The following is a 15,453-nucleotide window of genomic DNA, read 5'->3' as shown; positions in this document are numbered from 1 at the left end:
AGAGTAGAGACTGAGCAAGATAGTTATCTGTAGTTTATCATAGTAGTCGTGAGCACCCAGCCCAGTGCAGGACTCTGCTGTGAAGGTGGAGACATGCGGCGGTGGTGTATTTGCGACAATAAAAAAAAGAAAGAAAAGAAATTTGAAGGAGCGACGGTGAGGATTTAGGAATGGTGGGCCGCCGCTGCTAAATGAACGTAGAGGAAACAATGGAAATGTTAGATTTTTGTTGCAACTGCAACATTTAAAAAAAAATTTGCCTCATTGTTCAGCTGATCTAGCAGTCAATCAACATGTTTTTTTTCAGGGGTGACTCTTGCTTATTAGTAATCAAAGAGACTGTAACAAACTGGGCCTCATGAACATGACAAACAAGCACACAAACAGGGCAGTTAGCAAACAGTTTTGTTTTTCTTTTTTCCAAGGTGAAATGACAGAATGGTGCAACAACACAACTAAACCATCAGCCCCAATAAACAATTGTTTTAATAGGGTTTTCTGCATTATTGTGTTACATTCTTTTTTATGTGAAAAGTGCTAAACAAATGAAGTGATGGAAAAGTGCATTTATAAAGTGCAAGAATATATAAGCATTTATAAAGTACAACAGTGTGCTGACAAGATGTATTTTGCAGTTTATTTGTGTTATTAAAAGCCTACATTTAGCCCCAAAACACAAATACAAATGAATAGCCAAATGCTAAAATTGAAAATCTAATATCCAGTAGTTGAATATTCAGGTTCAGCTCTTGCTACTGGTGCACAGGAATACATTAAATCACTATTTTTCTAACTGAGCACTCCCCCTTAAAAAAAAAAAAGGTGAGAAACATTGGGCAAAGATAGAATCCCATCATTGCTAGAGAGATATGAGATGACTGAAAAAAATGTTTTTCAGGACATTTAGAAGCAACCAAATGTGATTTTTGTTTCACCTAATTAATCAGTGTGTTGGCTTACTGTCTGGTTTCTTTTCGGTGCAGATGACAGACGCCTGTAAAAGCGCCAGATAATAGTGCCTTTACTGTGAAGGTGGTTGATGTTTCCCCCAGGTTCCTTTCAGTCTCCAACAACTACTTTGCATCTCATCTCCCTATTTTTCCAATTTGGTATATTGAATGGAATTTTAGGATCACATGAATGCTGGTAGAGATAGCAGCACAGTAATTACATGTGGACCTGGCGCCACTGCTGACCTCCTGGTCACCCTCAACACTCTAATGAGCTCCCTGGGCAGCAGCGACAGCCATGACAGAAACCACAAACACCGATCCTGCTGTTAGATTCATCGAATGTCTGAATGCAGTAAGATGGAGCTTGTTGTCTAACGCAGTCTGCCTTTTTCTTGTCTTGCAGTTGGAAAAACGTCTCTGATCACACGGTTCATGTATGACAGCTTTGACAACACATATCAGGTAGGTGCTACTGCAGGTACAGAGAGTGAATATTTTGTCTCCACTGATCAGTTGCACTTGGCTGTAGGCCTTTCCTTTGATGGTGAAACACACAGCTGTACGGACATCAGTAAATCAAAGACATAAACTCCACTTAAGGTTCAAATGAAATTAGTTCGAAGAAATGCATTTGCAAGAAATAGCAATTTTTGTCTGTGTGTAAAATGAGGAAGTTTTAGCCAACATGGATGTTAACACCTTTGAACTGAACAGCTCAAGAGCACTGTGGGCCCCCAGGCGATCAGTATTTTTAACCCTGTTCTTCAATGCAGCCTAATCTCACTCGCCTTCCTAAAAACAGAATATTGCTTAGACAGCTACAGCACTTCCAGAGGTCTGTGCAAGCATCCACAGACACGCAAAGGACCTTTAAATAAAACCTGCAGCTTTATTGCTTTATAAGCAAAAAGTATCTACTTACATAGTAATAAAAAAGGAATTAAAAATAAATCTCACAAAGCTATTCTGCCGCCCTCTCATATAGTGTAGAGTGTGTGTCTTTTAGCTCACTCAGGCTCTTTATTGTGGGTGTGTACCACGTTATGAGCCTGTGTAATATGTGGAAAACATAAGCAGATTAGTTTAAGAAATACAGAAATTCCTGAGAATATGAGAGCAGTGAAAGTGGAGAAAACTTGAGAGGTAACTTTTGTTTGGTTGAACTTGAAGCAAGAAGTGCAACTTGATTTATCTCGTAATCTTATTCATTGTGCACTTATGATATTTCCAATCTCTATTATTTGTTGAGGGATGTCTCTGAATATTTCAGGATACTTCTCATCACCAGAAAAAAGAGAACATTTCCAGTGTAGTGTGGTGCATTTAAAGTCCATGTTAAGGAAATTCAGAGATTTGTTTCTAAGTGCATTATACTGGTAAATAGGCCTGCCCTAGAGCAATTACATGTTAATTTACCTATGTAAATACACATTTTTTGGGCATCATGAAATTATTTTTGTTACAGAGCTGAGAGAGAATGTTATAAGGCAGATAACATGGTTAACCCTCTGAACCCCAAAACCTGCCAGCGACTTTAAAAGGCAGGTTTTTTTTTTTTTTTTTCAGTAGCCAAAATGACACTATTCAGAGCAGAGTCATCAGATTTTCAACTTTCTGACAGTCCTTGAAGTCATCATTAATGATTTCCAGTTTCATCAGAAAAAATAACCAAATCTAAGCTTACCAACAGTCTCATTACAAAAAATGTAGGATTTTTTGGCTGTACTGCAGCTTGTGTTTGCATAGAATAGAGAGGTGACAACTCGTAAAATATTTATTGTATGTAGCAATCATCTTTTCAGTATTGTTCACACCTGTGGGTACTTCCAGGGCTATTCCAGGTCTTATTAAATTTTGTAAAGTCAATAATCAAAGCAATTCAACTTCAATTTTTTTTCTTTTTATGGCATTTTATGGCTTTGTTTTATGGCACAAAAAGCATTTTGTAGTTGTCTCTACTTCCATGATTGTGTTGTTTCAGTAGAGGTATATTGCAGTGAGCCCACAGTGAGTAAAAATGTTAACAGGAGCAAAAAAAACAAAATCTGCTTGGGAATGACCACTAGAAAATGGAGCACAACAGCCACAAATCAAAAGGATTACTCACACAAAGTTACCACACAGTACATGTGCACCAATGAATGTAATCTACCTTGTGCGCTAGGTTTACTGTAGCAAGTAACTTAGTCCATAGCCACAAAAAATATGTTTATAAAATATTCCATATCTTAAGTGCGCGTTGATGATTTCACATCTTACCTGTTTTGTTCAGGAAAGACAAACACAGGACTGTTTGCACGGTTAGTTCATTTGGACAGGTGTGAAAACTGTGCACCCTCTGTAGATATGACCCAGCATTTCAGAACAGAAAATGCTGCTACTTGTTCAAAACTTTGAAACCTAATTTTATCTACTTGGCATTTTTTTAATTATTCAGATTTGACCGAGTGGTTATTAACACACACAGACACACTTTTTTTTATTGCTTTACAGAGACTTTAATTCGAGCTTCAGTTCATTTTATAGCACAAAACCATTTCCATCAGGTATAAAATTGGCCAACGGGCACTCCAGCAGAGTTAATAATGTTCTACCTCTTGATCCTAAAACTGGAGACCTGCGGCTTTGTTCCCAAAAGCCCAAGTGTTAATCTGGCCCTGTCTTTAAATCATCTACAGCAGTCTCTAAAGAACGCCTCAGTTCTCCATCTCAGCTGTGCCTCTTTTTTCCTCGAGGCTTCCATCTGACTTGACTTTCTTGTCCTCTACACTATAATCATTTAGAATTTAAACAGGCTCTCTATCAGCAGGAATAGAGGTGTTTTGAAGGAATAGTTTGACGTTTTGGCGGAAAAAAAACTCTCCTTGACTTTAATAGGAAGATTAATACCACTCTCTCAAACCTGTCCATTCAATGTAAGCTACTGCTGGCTGTTACATTATATACCATTTGTTAAATCGTTAGAGAAACTGGGGACTATAAACACCAATTTTACGGGGGGTTACGTGTCACACTCTTAGTCCTTGTTACGACCTCTTTACTGGCACAGAACCCACCATGCCGTTTTTACGCTTTGGTTTTTAAATGCATGTTTTTAAAAGCATGTTATGAACTCCTGATTCTCTTTTAAATCTCTCTTTAAAAAACACATTTTTAAGTGCACATTCACAGGATTTGTGGTCTGTATCCACTTTTATCTGTTCAATCACTTAACCTCAAAACCTATTTGATACAAATGCATTTTTACCTCTTTTTTCTTTCTTTATTGATTATTTTATATTGTTTTCTGCGTTTATTCTTGCATGTACAGCTTTATTGTATAGTGTTGCCTAACCTTTATACTATTTTCAAATAGTTTTTATCATTGTTTGTACAATTTTTTTGTCTTGTAAAGCACTTTGTAAAAAAAAAGAAAAAAGCTATTTAAGATTATAATAGGAATATTAAATAAATACAGATATAATATTAATATTAGGCATGTAATTACTAGTTTTTATTATGTTATCAGTGTTGGCACAAAGAAATGTTTTCCTAAACCTCACTGCATCCTGTTCCCCCAAAAGAGAAAAAAAGACACATCTTTATACTTCAGTGTTCACACAAGTACTGTGCCGTAATGAGATTTGGATGGCTCATTGAGTGTGGATTAAATTGTCTGTGTTAGCTCTGTGATGCTGTGCTTTCACAGCTGCTTCTGTATCTTCTTACATTTCCACATTCATAAGTCATGAAAGACTCCTGCGACAGACATTTTACATTGACTGTCAGGGCTCAAGTCTTTTTTTTTTGTTGTTAAGATAGTCAGTCTCTGTGTTGCATTTAAGTTTCTTTAAAGTCAATTTCCCAAATTTCTATGAAAGTGGTTTGTATTTGGACAAAGTTGGCTGTCGACTAAACGTCTGGGAAACAGGTTTATTATGACAGCTGTTTGCCCAACATCTTTCCTTATCAGTATCTCAGCAGTGGGAAAGGGAAATTCATCTGTTTATTGATTCAAGTTCAAACTGCAGAGTTTCTTCTGAGTGGTCACAGTAGGTACAAGTGCTTTTTTAATGTCTATCAAGGGTTCTCAAAGGTCTGCCTCTGATTTATTAATTTTTTTTCAAGTTGCAATTTAGGAGCTAACAGCAAATTCCCTGGTGTAATAATGCTTCAAGTGGCATCCACATGCATCATGACAGCATATTTAAGATCAATAATGATTTATTGATTGATAAAAAAATGATTTAAAAATACATTTGTTACACTTCATAACTGCCTGTTTTGATAACACGATGTACAGGCAGAGTCCAGATGGGTTTACTGTTTGGTCCAGTATCGTACTGAAATCTGAACTTTCAGTAGCCTTGGTATATCAATCTTATACACATTTTGGTCAAAACTGGTGACAAAATTTGGAATAACACAAACTCCAACACAGTCAGAGTCAAAGAAGTGCATGTTTACATAAATGTATTTTATTGGGAATTGCATTTTAAAGAAAAACAACACCAATGATCAGACTAAGGATAGGGCAGTAATACTGTACGGTGTAGATGGGGTGTCTGACAGAGGACTCACAGTGTCAGACTTTAAAAACATCTTCCCTATTTCTATCCAGCTTTACTATGTGCCGTGTGTTCCAGGCCGTGGTGAGATTAATATCTGTATAAATGAAGGCTCTAATGTATGGATACTAAATGTGACACAGTCATTTCTTGCATCATTTTCAGCGAGTAACACACTCTTAAGTAGTACCATTACCTAGAGTGAATGCGGGCATCTGTTGTTGCCTGCAGTCTGTCTCGCTCCAAGGCCACTGCTGTAACTCCAAACCTGAACGCGGCTCGATAAATTACGGCTTTGAAATCCAGCCCCCGTCAAAGTGTAGTCATTCTGAGGAGCGTGGGGGAATGTAGTTTTCTACACAATGGCCGTCTGCACCGGCATCATGGTGATGAGGCCCGAAGAGACTGAGAGCTCTCCTCAGCCTCACTTTTTCAGCCAAACCTGCCATTTTACGGGAGACACAGACGCTGGACAGATAGCATCTGCTTATTTAATAAAGTCCCCATCTGCTGTTTAATGTCAGCCTCTGCCTCCCACTGCTGTAATGGCAGCAGCCAGGGAGGAATATGGAAATCAGATGCTTATTTCATTTGTGTGTGAAATAAAACCGTTTGAATCCGCCACTTAACCCAGCATCCAGAGAAACAGGCTTCTCATTCCCTTCTTACACACACCTCCTTGTTTTGTTTTGGGTTTTTTTTAAACTAGTGGAGTAATGATTTTGTTATGGGTGCCATAACCTCTGCTTTGTAGCCACAGATCAAAGTCTCTCTTAAATAGGTGTGGTTTCTTTCCTGTGTGTGCCCTGTTCTGCCCTCTGTCCTAATGCCACTTCTTTTCCTCCCTGGCTCAGTGTTTTCTAGCACAACTCCTGAGACCTTTGAGTATTAATTAAAATGCAGCATGCATTAGACCAGTGTGAGTGTTTATGCTGCTGCTCAGCAGGGATGCTAGATTTGCCCAGTGAGGGTGGAAAAATGATATGAATGCAGCCTGCAGGAGACATCTGTCCTGATGAGAAGATTTATGAAGCCCTGGTTTCCAGGCTTACACACAGTATCACCACTTGTTTTTGTTTTCATGTACGTCAAGCCTGCAGATTTGAGCAGATCCAGTTCAGTCCTTTGAAGGAGGAGCAGCAGTATATTTAGGGACCGAGGGCCATCAGAAAGATGAAACCGAGCGTGGCAGTTGCTTTAGTCAGCAGGAGGATGTGTGCAAGGTGAGCCACATTTGCTGTCTCTAAAGCAGCAGTCTCCCATCAAGCAGCCATCCAGCCGAGAGAGACAGAGGCAGGCGTCCTCGCTGCCTGGCAGCACATGCTAAAGGGCTCAGAGGCCTCTGGAGGCAGAACGCTTTTGTCAGCTGTGGTGGAGCTGTCAGTCAGGCCTGGCCACCAGGCTGTGATTGCATCTGTCTGTTCTGCCCAGACATTCTCCTGCTTAATGTAGCAAGTGGTGAATCTGATTTATAGGGTATTTCATTAAAATTGTCACAGGGGATAAGACCATAGATGTGTAAGACTTGACTTAATGCAATTGTGGTCCTTTTTTCTGCATTTTAGCTGAGCTTTTCATGACTCTGAATTTGAAAATGGTTCAGTTTGCAAGCAATCTTCCGCACTATATATATCACCCTGTCTGAAAATAACAGTATAGAACTCTTTCATAGGAAAATTTATATGTAATTGAATATAGATTTTTTTTTTTTAGGAAAAGAAGCTAGAACTAACTAACCAAACTTTCCTAGGTTCCAGCCTCTTAATATTTTTTTTTCTCTGTCTTATGTAATAGTAAGTGAAATTTAGATTAGTCAGAAGAAACATTATCATTGATGTGGGTTTTTTCAAGATGATGTTCTAATATGTCTTGTTTTATCCAAAACACAAATACATTCAATTTAATGTGATATAAAATTAAAGAAACCAGAATATTTTTACATTTAGGAGGAAGAATCAGATTTTTTATTTTATTTTTTTAACCTTTCTTTATGAAAAAAATGACTTCAACTGATTATCACTTAAAAAATTGGCCACTAATTTACCTGTTGATAAATAATGGATTGACGAATAGATTTCAGTGTTTTCTCTAGGATATTTTTTTTAGCAGTGGAGGCACGCTCTCTGGAGCCGTGGCGGCGTAAACAAATGACACCTGATTGCGGATTTTACTTTTACAACCAATTTATTGAATGGCCAGTTATAAATGGATTTTTAAAGGCTGAATGTAAAAATTTTTAAAAAAGTCAAATATAACAATAAAATACATGAATAAAAATAAAAACTATAAATGCTAATTTCTTGATGTGGCTGTAGAATCAGTGGCAAAGTTTGTACCCAGGCTCAGAACAGTTAATTTTTCTGGCTCTAAGGCTTTGTTGAAGAGAAATTCTCCGAGAGGCTCAGCGGCATAGCAGAAGACTGACTTGATAAACAGGCTGCAAGCTGATCCCCCAGCAGCCTGTTTATCAAGTCAGTCTTCACCTATAAATAAAAACAATAATGACATTGTTTCTCTCAATTTCCTACACCCTAATCATTTAAAATTGGTTCTAGTTTGTGTCTGATGATATATTATTAAATGTCTGCTGCTGACCATTGCTCCTCCCTGTCTAATGTTACTTGTCTTATATGATTACATAAAACATTAAAGTTAGATAATTTACACGCACGTCACATCTGATTGCAAGTGTGAGCACTATTTTGCACCTGACCATCGTCATTTATGAGTCAATTAAAGGCTAATGATACCTGGCTAGCGTCATCTTCATCAGGTGTCTTTCACTTCTTAGAGAAATATTTGAACAAGCTCATCTGAAGATGAAGTCAGCAGTTACATCATGGCATGTAGATATTAGCTTAATGCCGATATGTTATGTAACGTTAGCTGGCTATCAATATTTTGTGAATGTCTATTTAACTTGTAAAATCTATTCTGAGCTATCTTAAGCTAGTAAGTCTACCTATCCTCCAGTAAGTTGGTGCCCTATTCTCCAAGACGACCCTCCTCTGACTCTCTGACCTGGAGCCTGGTGCTGGATGTGATGTCACTTTCAAGGCCACACTCTTGCGAGTAATTAACGTCATATTGACCCCCAAAGGGTTGATACTGAGCAAGATAGTCATCTGTCGTTTACCGCAGTACTCACGACTACTCGACCCAGTGCAGGGCTCTGCTGTGAAGGTGGAGACATGTGGCGGCGGTGCATTTGCGACAATAAAAAAAAAAAAAGAGGTCTTTGAAGGAGCAGCAGCTATGATTTAGAAATGGCGGCCTGCCACTCCTAAATGAATGTAGAGGAAACACTGGATTTGAAACATGTGATGAAGCATTATCACATGAGGCACCATCAAAAGAGTGTCTGTCACATGAAGAGAATGAATTTGTAAAACCACTGACTTTGGCAGTGGGTTCATGTCAGTGGAACCACAGCATGCATGATGAACCATGTAGTACACATTGATCCATGTGCAACATAAACAACCCCTGAACGATTCAGTCTGCTCAAATTAAATTGAATCAGTTTCATTACTTAGTAGTCACACCTCGTACATCCTAAATTGCAGTCTTTGTGATTTGCTAATTGCATTGTTTTAATATTGATTTAGATTCATTAATTGCTCAGGAGATGACTAATGTATAATGCTGATATCATGCTGTTGTTGGGTTACAGCAATGTAATAATAATAACAAATGTGTCACGAAACTGCTGAACCTAAATGAGCATTCATTTAACACAGTTGTTATCTGCACTGGTCTTGTCTGTTAGATTAGCTGTTAGCAATGACTTCTGTTTCTCCCTCTGCTTTTCTTTCTCTCTCCTGCTCACTGAGCCACATAGTTTTTTTTCCTCCTTAAGCAATGATTATATTTGTAGTAAATGCAGTTTGTTGGCAGCATCGGGGGCGAAGCTTTCTGAATTAGAAGTGTTGTTCCAGCTTGTCAGGCCTAGAAGCTATAACAATTATTTAGTTATTCAATTAGTTGTCAACCAATAAATTAATTGACAACTGTTTTGATTCTTTATTTATTTGTTTTAGTAATTTTTCAGAAAAAAGTAAAAATTCTCTGACTCCAGTCCCTTGAATTTAAAAATTTTCTGGTTTCTTGTATCCTATATGTATGTTACATCTTTGGGTTATGGACAAAACAAGACATTTGATGATGTCATCTTGGGCTTTGGGAATCATTGATCGACATTTTTTTCCCACATTTTCTGATATGTTCGAGAATATTCAACTCATTGATTAATCGAGAAAACAATCAACAAATTAGTTGACAACAAAAATAATCAGTAGCCACAGCCCTGTTAATCAACCGAGGCTGATTGTCTTAAAATAGCATTTAATCAGCCAGATTAATCAGCTGACCGATTAGGCAGCCTCTCACCAACATTTTACTTGTTTCTGTACATTAAATACACCAGACAGGCTGTTAGTTGATTGAGAAATTAATGAGCAGGTTAATTTATATAAGAAAAATATCGTCAGTTGCATCCTCAAACTAATATTTTTTTCAACAGTTTAAGATAAAGTTGGTTCAATAGAGATAAAGAAGATAAAAATGTTTCTCTTAAGAACTGAAAAAATTAGTTAAATCCTTCCATTTTTCCTGTTTTTTTATGACTATTCATTTAAGTAAAAGCATAATATTCTTGTATATCAGCAGCTAAATTGTTTGCCTACTAAAGAGTGTGTGATTTTGCAAAACATTTAGTTTTCTGGTACTTTAAGACTAAATAATGAATTCAAAAAATTATTGATAAGCAATCTTGTATCTACCCAGCCAGGGCATCACTTCAATCTCTTTCTTGCTGCAGTAGCTGAGTCTTCTATCAGGGTTGGACATTGTTTAAATGTTAAATTAATGTTGTAGTGAAGAAATATATGCATAATGCTTTGCTGGCATGTGTAATGTAGATTAAATAGAACAATTATGAATCTGCATGGGCACTTCTAATTAGTATATGTTAAAAATCAGCATGCCATAATTGTTGTGTTCCATATGCATTATAAACACAGCCGGCTGTCTGAGGACGGAGAGTCGATCATACACAGATTCAGTCCCCCTCCTTGTGCTGGCAGTTAACTTCAAATTAATCAGATTTTGTGTGTTCAGAAAATGCTGTCAAATACAGCGCCGTGAGCAAATGCCAACATTCTCACTGTGACTCAAGGTCTGTTGGTTTAACAGCGTCCTTGCCAGATACTGGACCTTGAAAGTCCTGGTGGGAGCAGCAGTGGTGGAGGAAATATTCAGATCTTCCACTTGCATAAAAGCAGCAATAGCACAATGGAAAAAAATCATCCAAAAATAGTACAGGATAGAGTCTGTTTGATAAGGTACATGAAGACAAATGTGTAGGTTCTGTCTTGTTTTATGATTTATTATTCTATAAATCTGTGTGCACTTTATTTAACTTAATTGCGTTTTTATTACATGTTTTTTTTATTATTATTATTATTATTATTATTATTATTATTATTTTGCATTTGCCTGTAAAGCATTTGGAATGACCTCTGTGTGTGATAAGGTATTTTAGAAATACGCTAGCTTGCTTGGCTACAAATTCAATGTAATGCTTCGGGCGTTCATTGTGCTTTATGACCGACTCACATGTGACTTGTAGTGAACTTGAAAACCTCTGATTATTATAAGGAGATGCTCTGGTAGACGATGCTCACTGTAAACAGTTGCATGTACTGAAGTATTGATTCTTGTGACATCTCTAGTTATAAATTATTTTAAACAATGTAGTCAGAGCCGCTGTACTGTACAAACTATGTGACTGTTTCTACATTACACCATTTTTTGCATTAGTTAAAGCAACATACATGGAAATACCCATGGATCTATAATATGGGCTGATTGATTCATGTTGGGCTCTAATGTAAATTCCGGTTTTAGCTTGCAGCTTTTTTTTTTTATCTGTAGTGTGATGTTTTGTCTTTGACCACAACTGTGTATTCATCTTGACAACTATTAAATGTCTCCTAATGCCTCTCTAAAAAAAAAAAATTTTAAATTAAAACCAGCTTATTTAATGATAATTTCATCTAATATTCAAGTTAAAATGTCAAAAATGTATTAAAAATATAATGTCCCAGAACCCACTCAGATCTGTTAAAAACATTTTTAGCACTACTTGCCAGCAGAATGGCTCTGTCTCCTAACGATGTGTGCTCGTTAAAAATTTAAAGAGGATATTAATAATTTCTCGTGATCTAATCTGTTCATGTATAGTTGTCTGTGTGGGATTCTATATTTAAAACTGGGTTCAGGAAGAACCTATACCACCTCTGCCATTTCCTAAGAAAAACATCTTTATGCTTTTAACTACATTCAAACCTTTGTGTTAATAATAATATATGATTGTATATATTTTAGATTTAAAAGTGATTTTATGTTTTTGTGTTTCGTATTACTACTTTTAACCTCAACCTTGCAGCAGTGTACTCAGGAAGACATAAAGTTTTAAAATACTTTTAAAACACATTCTGCCAGAATTAATAGGGAATTAATTTTGGAGCTTTGTGTAATCTGTCTGTTTGTTTTGGGGCTGCTGCAGACAAAAGATATATTTTTATTTCACTCATTATCATTTTGTATCAAGTACTTTGTAAGTTGGATTCTTTGAGGCTGTTTAGTTTCATCCTAGCAGTGCTTGATCTCACTGAGTCTAAAGGAGGAGTATAAATGACGTCCTGTCTTAATGCCAGACTCTCTGAGTTGGTCCACTGTGGTAGCTGGCATCGCCAAGGAAACGAGTGCGTGATCGAGCTGCTGATGCCCAGTTCTGTCAAAGTGGGCAGTGGGCACCCTGCTGGTATGCCTAACATAGAAAGTGCACATCCACCTGATTCATGGCAGATGGATAACAGTAGAAGATAGCTGCTTCCTCTGCAGAAAGGTTTCCAGGATTACTCAGTCTGTCAGCCACACCTATCAGCCATCCACAGTACTGGCTCCAGCTGGCTGGGGCCACACAGGTCTTAAACATGCAGCTGGGGACTGCTGTGTAATCCTGGGTGAGTCCTGCAACAGCTACCAGTGAACCCTTTAAACCCTCATCCTGCCACATATACAGTGAGACAGTAGACATCTGGATGCGCTGCATGAAAGGGACACAAACCACATCTGCCTTCATCAGCTGTCAGTTGACATCACTATTTACAATGTCTTCAGTCTCCTACAGCACATCATTTATTCTTAAAAATATTTACAGTGTATGTGAAGTCTGGGTGATTAAAAAAAAAAAAAAAAAAAAAAGATGATATGTACCAGAGATGCACACTTCAGTATCCATCCATCCATCCATTGTCTTCCGCTTATCCGGGGTTGGGTCGCGGGGGCAGCAGGCAGAGCAGGTCGTCCCAGACCTCCCTCCCCCTGGCGACACTTTCCAGCTCTGCCTGGGGGATCCCGAGGCGTTCCCAGGCCAGCCGAGAGATATAATCTCTCCAGCGGGTCCTGGGTCTGCCCCGGGGTCTCCTCCCAGGTGGACGAGTTCGGGAAACCTCCAGAGGAAGCCTCCCCGGAGGCATCCGAACCAGATGTCCAAACCACCTCAACTGACTCCTTTCGACGCGAAGGAGCAGCGGCTCTACTCCAAGCTCCCTCCGGATGTCTGAGCTCCTCACCCTATCTCTAAGGCTGAGCCCAGCCACCCTGCGGAGGAATCTCATTTCGGCCACTTGTATCCGAGATCTCATTCTTGTGACCATAGGTGAGGGTTGGGACATAGATGGACTGGTAAATCTCTTCACCACGACAGTCCGGTACAGCGCCCACATTACTGCTGACGCCGCACTGAGCCGCCTGTCCATCTCACGCTCCATTTTCCCATCACTCATGAACAAGATCCCGAGATACTTAAACTCCCTCGCTTGAGGAAGCAACTCCCCCCCCCACCCGGAGGTGGCAGTCCACCGGTTTCCGGCAGAGAACCATGGCCTCGGACTTGGAGGTACTGATCCGCATCCCTGCCGCTTCGCACTCGGCTGCAAACCGCTCCAGTGAGTGCTGAAGGTCACGGTCTGATGGAGCCAACAGTACCACGTCGTCTGCAAAAAGCAGAGACGAGATCCTAAGTTCCCCAAACCGGACACCCTCCTCTCCCTGACTGCGACTTGAGATCCTGTCCATGAAAACCACAAACAGGATCGGTGACAAGGGGCAGCCCTGGCGGCGTCCAACACCCACTGGGAACGTGTCCGACGTATTGCCGAGAATGCGGACACAGCTCGCACTTTGGTTGTACAGGGACCGTATGGCTCGTAGCAGCGAGCCCGGTACCCCATACTCCCTCAGTACCCCCCACAGAGTTCCTCGGGGGACACGGTCATAGGCCTTCTCCAGATCCACAAAGCACATGTGAACTGGCAGGTCGAACTCCCATGCCCCCCTCAGCAGCTCCGCAAGGGTAAAGAGTTGGTCCACTGTTCCACGACCAGGACGGCAACCGCATTGCTGCTCCTGAATCCGAGGTTCGACAATCTGCCGAAGCCTCCTTTCCAGCACCCTAGAGTAAACTTTCCCGGGGAGACTGAGAAGTGTGATACCTCAATAATTGGCACACACTCTCCGGTCCCCCTTTTTTAAAAATGGGAACCACCACCCCGGTCTGCCACTCCACAGGCACTGTACCCGATGCCCACGCGACATTGAAGAGACGTGTCAGCCATGACAGTCCGACAATGTCCAGAGCCTTCAGTATCTCAGGGCGAATCTCGTCCACACCTGGCGCTTTGCCACCGAGGAGCTTCTTAACTACCTCGGTGACCTCAACCACAGATATGGACGCAGAAGCCCCTGAGTCTTCAGGCTCTGCCCTTTCATCAGAGGACGTGTTTACCGAGTTCAGGAGTTCCTCGAAGTGCTCGTTCCACCTCCCGACGAGGTCCCCAGTCTGGGTCAGCAGTTCTCCTCCCCGACTGTACACAGCCTGTGAGAATCCCTGCCTCCCCTTTCTGAAGTGTCGGACGGTTTGCCAGAACTTCTTCGGGGCCGACCGAAAGTCCTTCTCCATAGCCTCCCCGAACTCCTCCCACACCCGAGTTTTAGCTTCCATGACCGCCGCAGCTGCAGCCCTTTTGGCCAGCCGGTACCTGCCTGCTGCCTCAGGAGACCCCCGAGCCAACCAGGCTTCCCTCACCACCGGTGTCCACCAGCGGGTTTTGGGGTTGCCGCCGCGACAGGCACCAGTGACCTTCTGGCCACAGCTCCTAACGGCTGCTTCTGCAATGGAGGCTTTGAACATGGACCACTCTGATTCCATGTCCCCAACCTCCCCTGGGATGCAGAAAAAAATCTTCTGGAGGTGGGAATTGAAAATCCCACGGACAGGGGCCTCTGCCAGACGTTCCCAGTTCACTCGCACTACGCGTTTGGGTTTCCCAGGTCTGTCCGGCAGCCTTCCCCGCCATCGGATCCAACTCACCACCAGGTGGTGATCAGTTGACAGCTCTGCTCCTCTCTTCACCCGAGTGTCCAAAACATACGGCCGCAGATCTGATGATACGACTACGAAGTCGATCATCGACCTTTGGCCTACGGTACTCTGGTACAAAGTACACTTATGAGCAACCTTATGTTCGAACATGGTGTTTGTTATGGCCAATCTGTGGCTAACACAGGAGTCCAAAAACAAAACACCACTCGGGTTCAGATCAGGCAGGCCATTCCTCCCAATCACGCCCCTCCAGGTTTCACCGTCATTGCCCACGTGAGCATTGAAGTCCCCCAGGAGAACGATGGAATCCCCGGGCGGCACCCCTTCCAGGACACCACCCAGTGACTCCAAGAAGGCCGAATACTCCGAACTGCTGTTCGGTGCATAAGCACAAACAACAGTCAGAGTTTTCCCCTCTGCAACACAGAGTCGCAGAGAGGTGACCCTCTCGTTCTCCGGGGAGAACTCCAACAAGACGGCGCTCAGCCGGGGGCTTGTGAGT

At 40.8% G+C, this 15,453-nt stretch overlaps 1 protein-coding gene across 1 annotated transcript in view; it reads left to right on the top strand.

Moving 5' to 3' along the window:
- rab6ba (RAB6B, member RAS oncogene family a) overlaps nt 1-15,453 on the top strand; it is a 90,260-nt gene that overhangs the window by 36,707 nt on the left and 38,100 nt on the right. The window contains exon 2 of the mRNA XM_008277546.1: nt 1,357-1,415. Within this exon, the coding sequence (XP_008275768.1) occupies nt 1,357-1,415 (59 nt within the window). The remainder of the gene's footprint in view (nt 1-1,356; nt 1,416-15,453) is intronic.

This window comes from Stegastes partitus, unplaced genomic scaffold (genome assembly GCF_000690725.1).
Source record: "Stegastes partitus isolate 25-593 unplaced genomic scaffold, Stegastes_partitus-1.0.2 Scaffold100, whole genome shotgun sequence".
In the NCBI taxonomy this organism is placed as follows: Eukaryota; Metazoa; Chordata; class Actinopteri; family Pomacentridae; genus Stegastes; species Stegastes partitus.
Note: the sequence above shows the minus strand (reverse complement) of the source record. Positions and strands in the feature narration are given on the sequence as shown.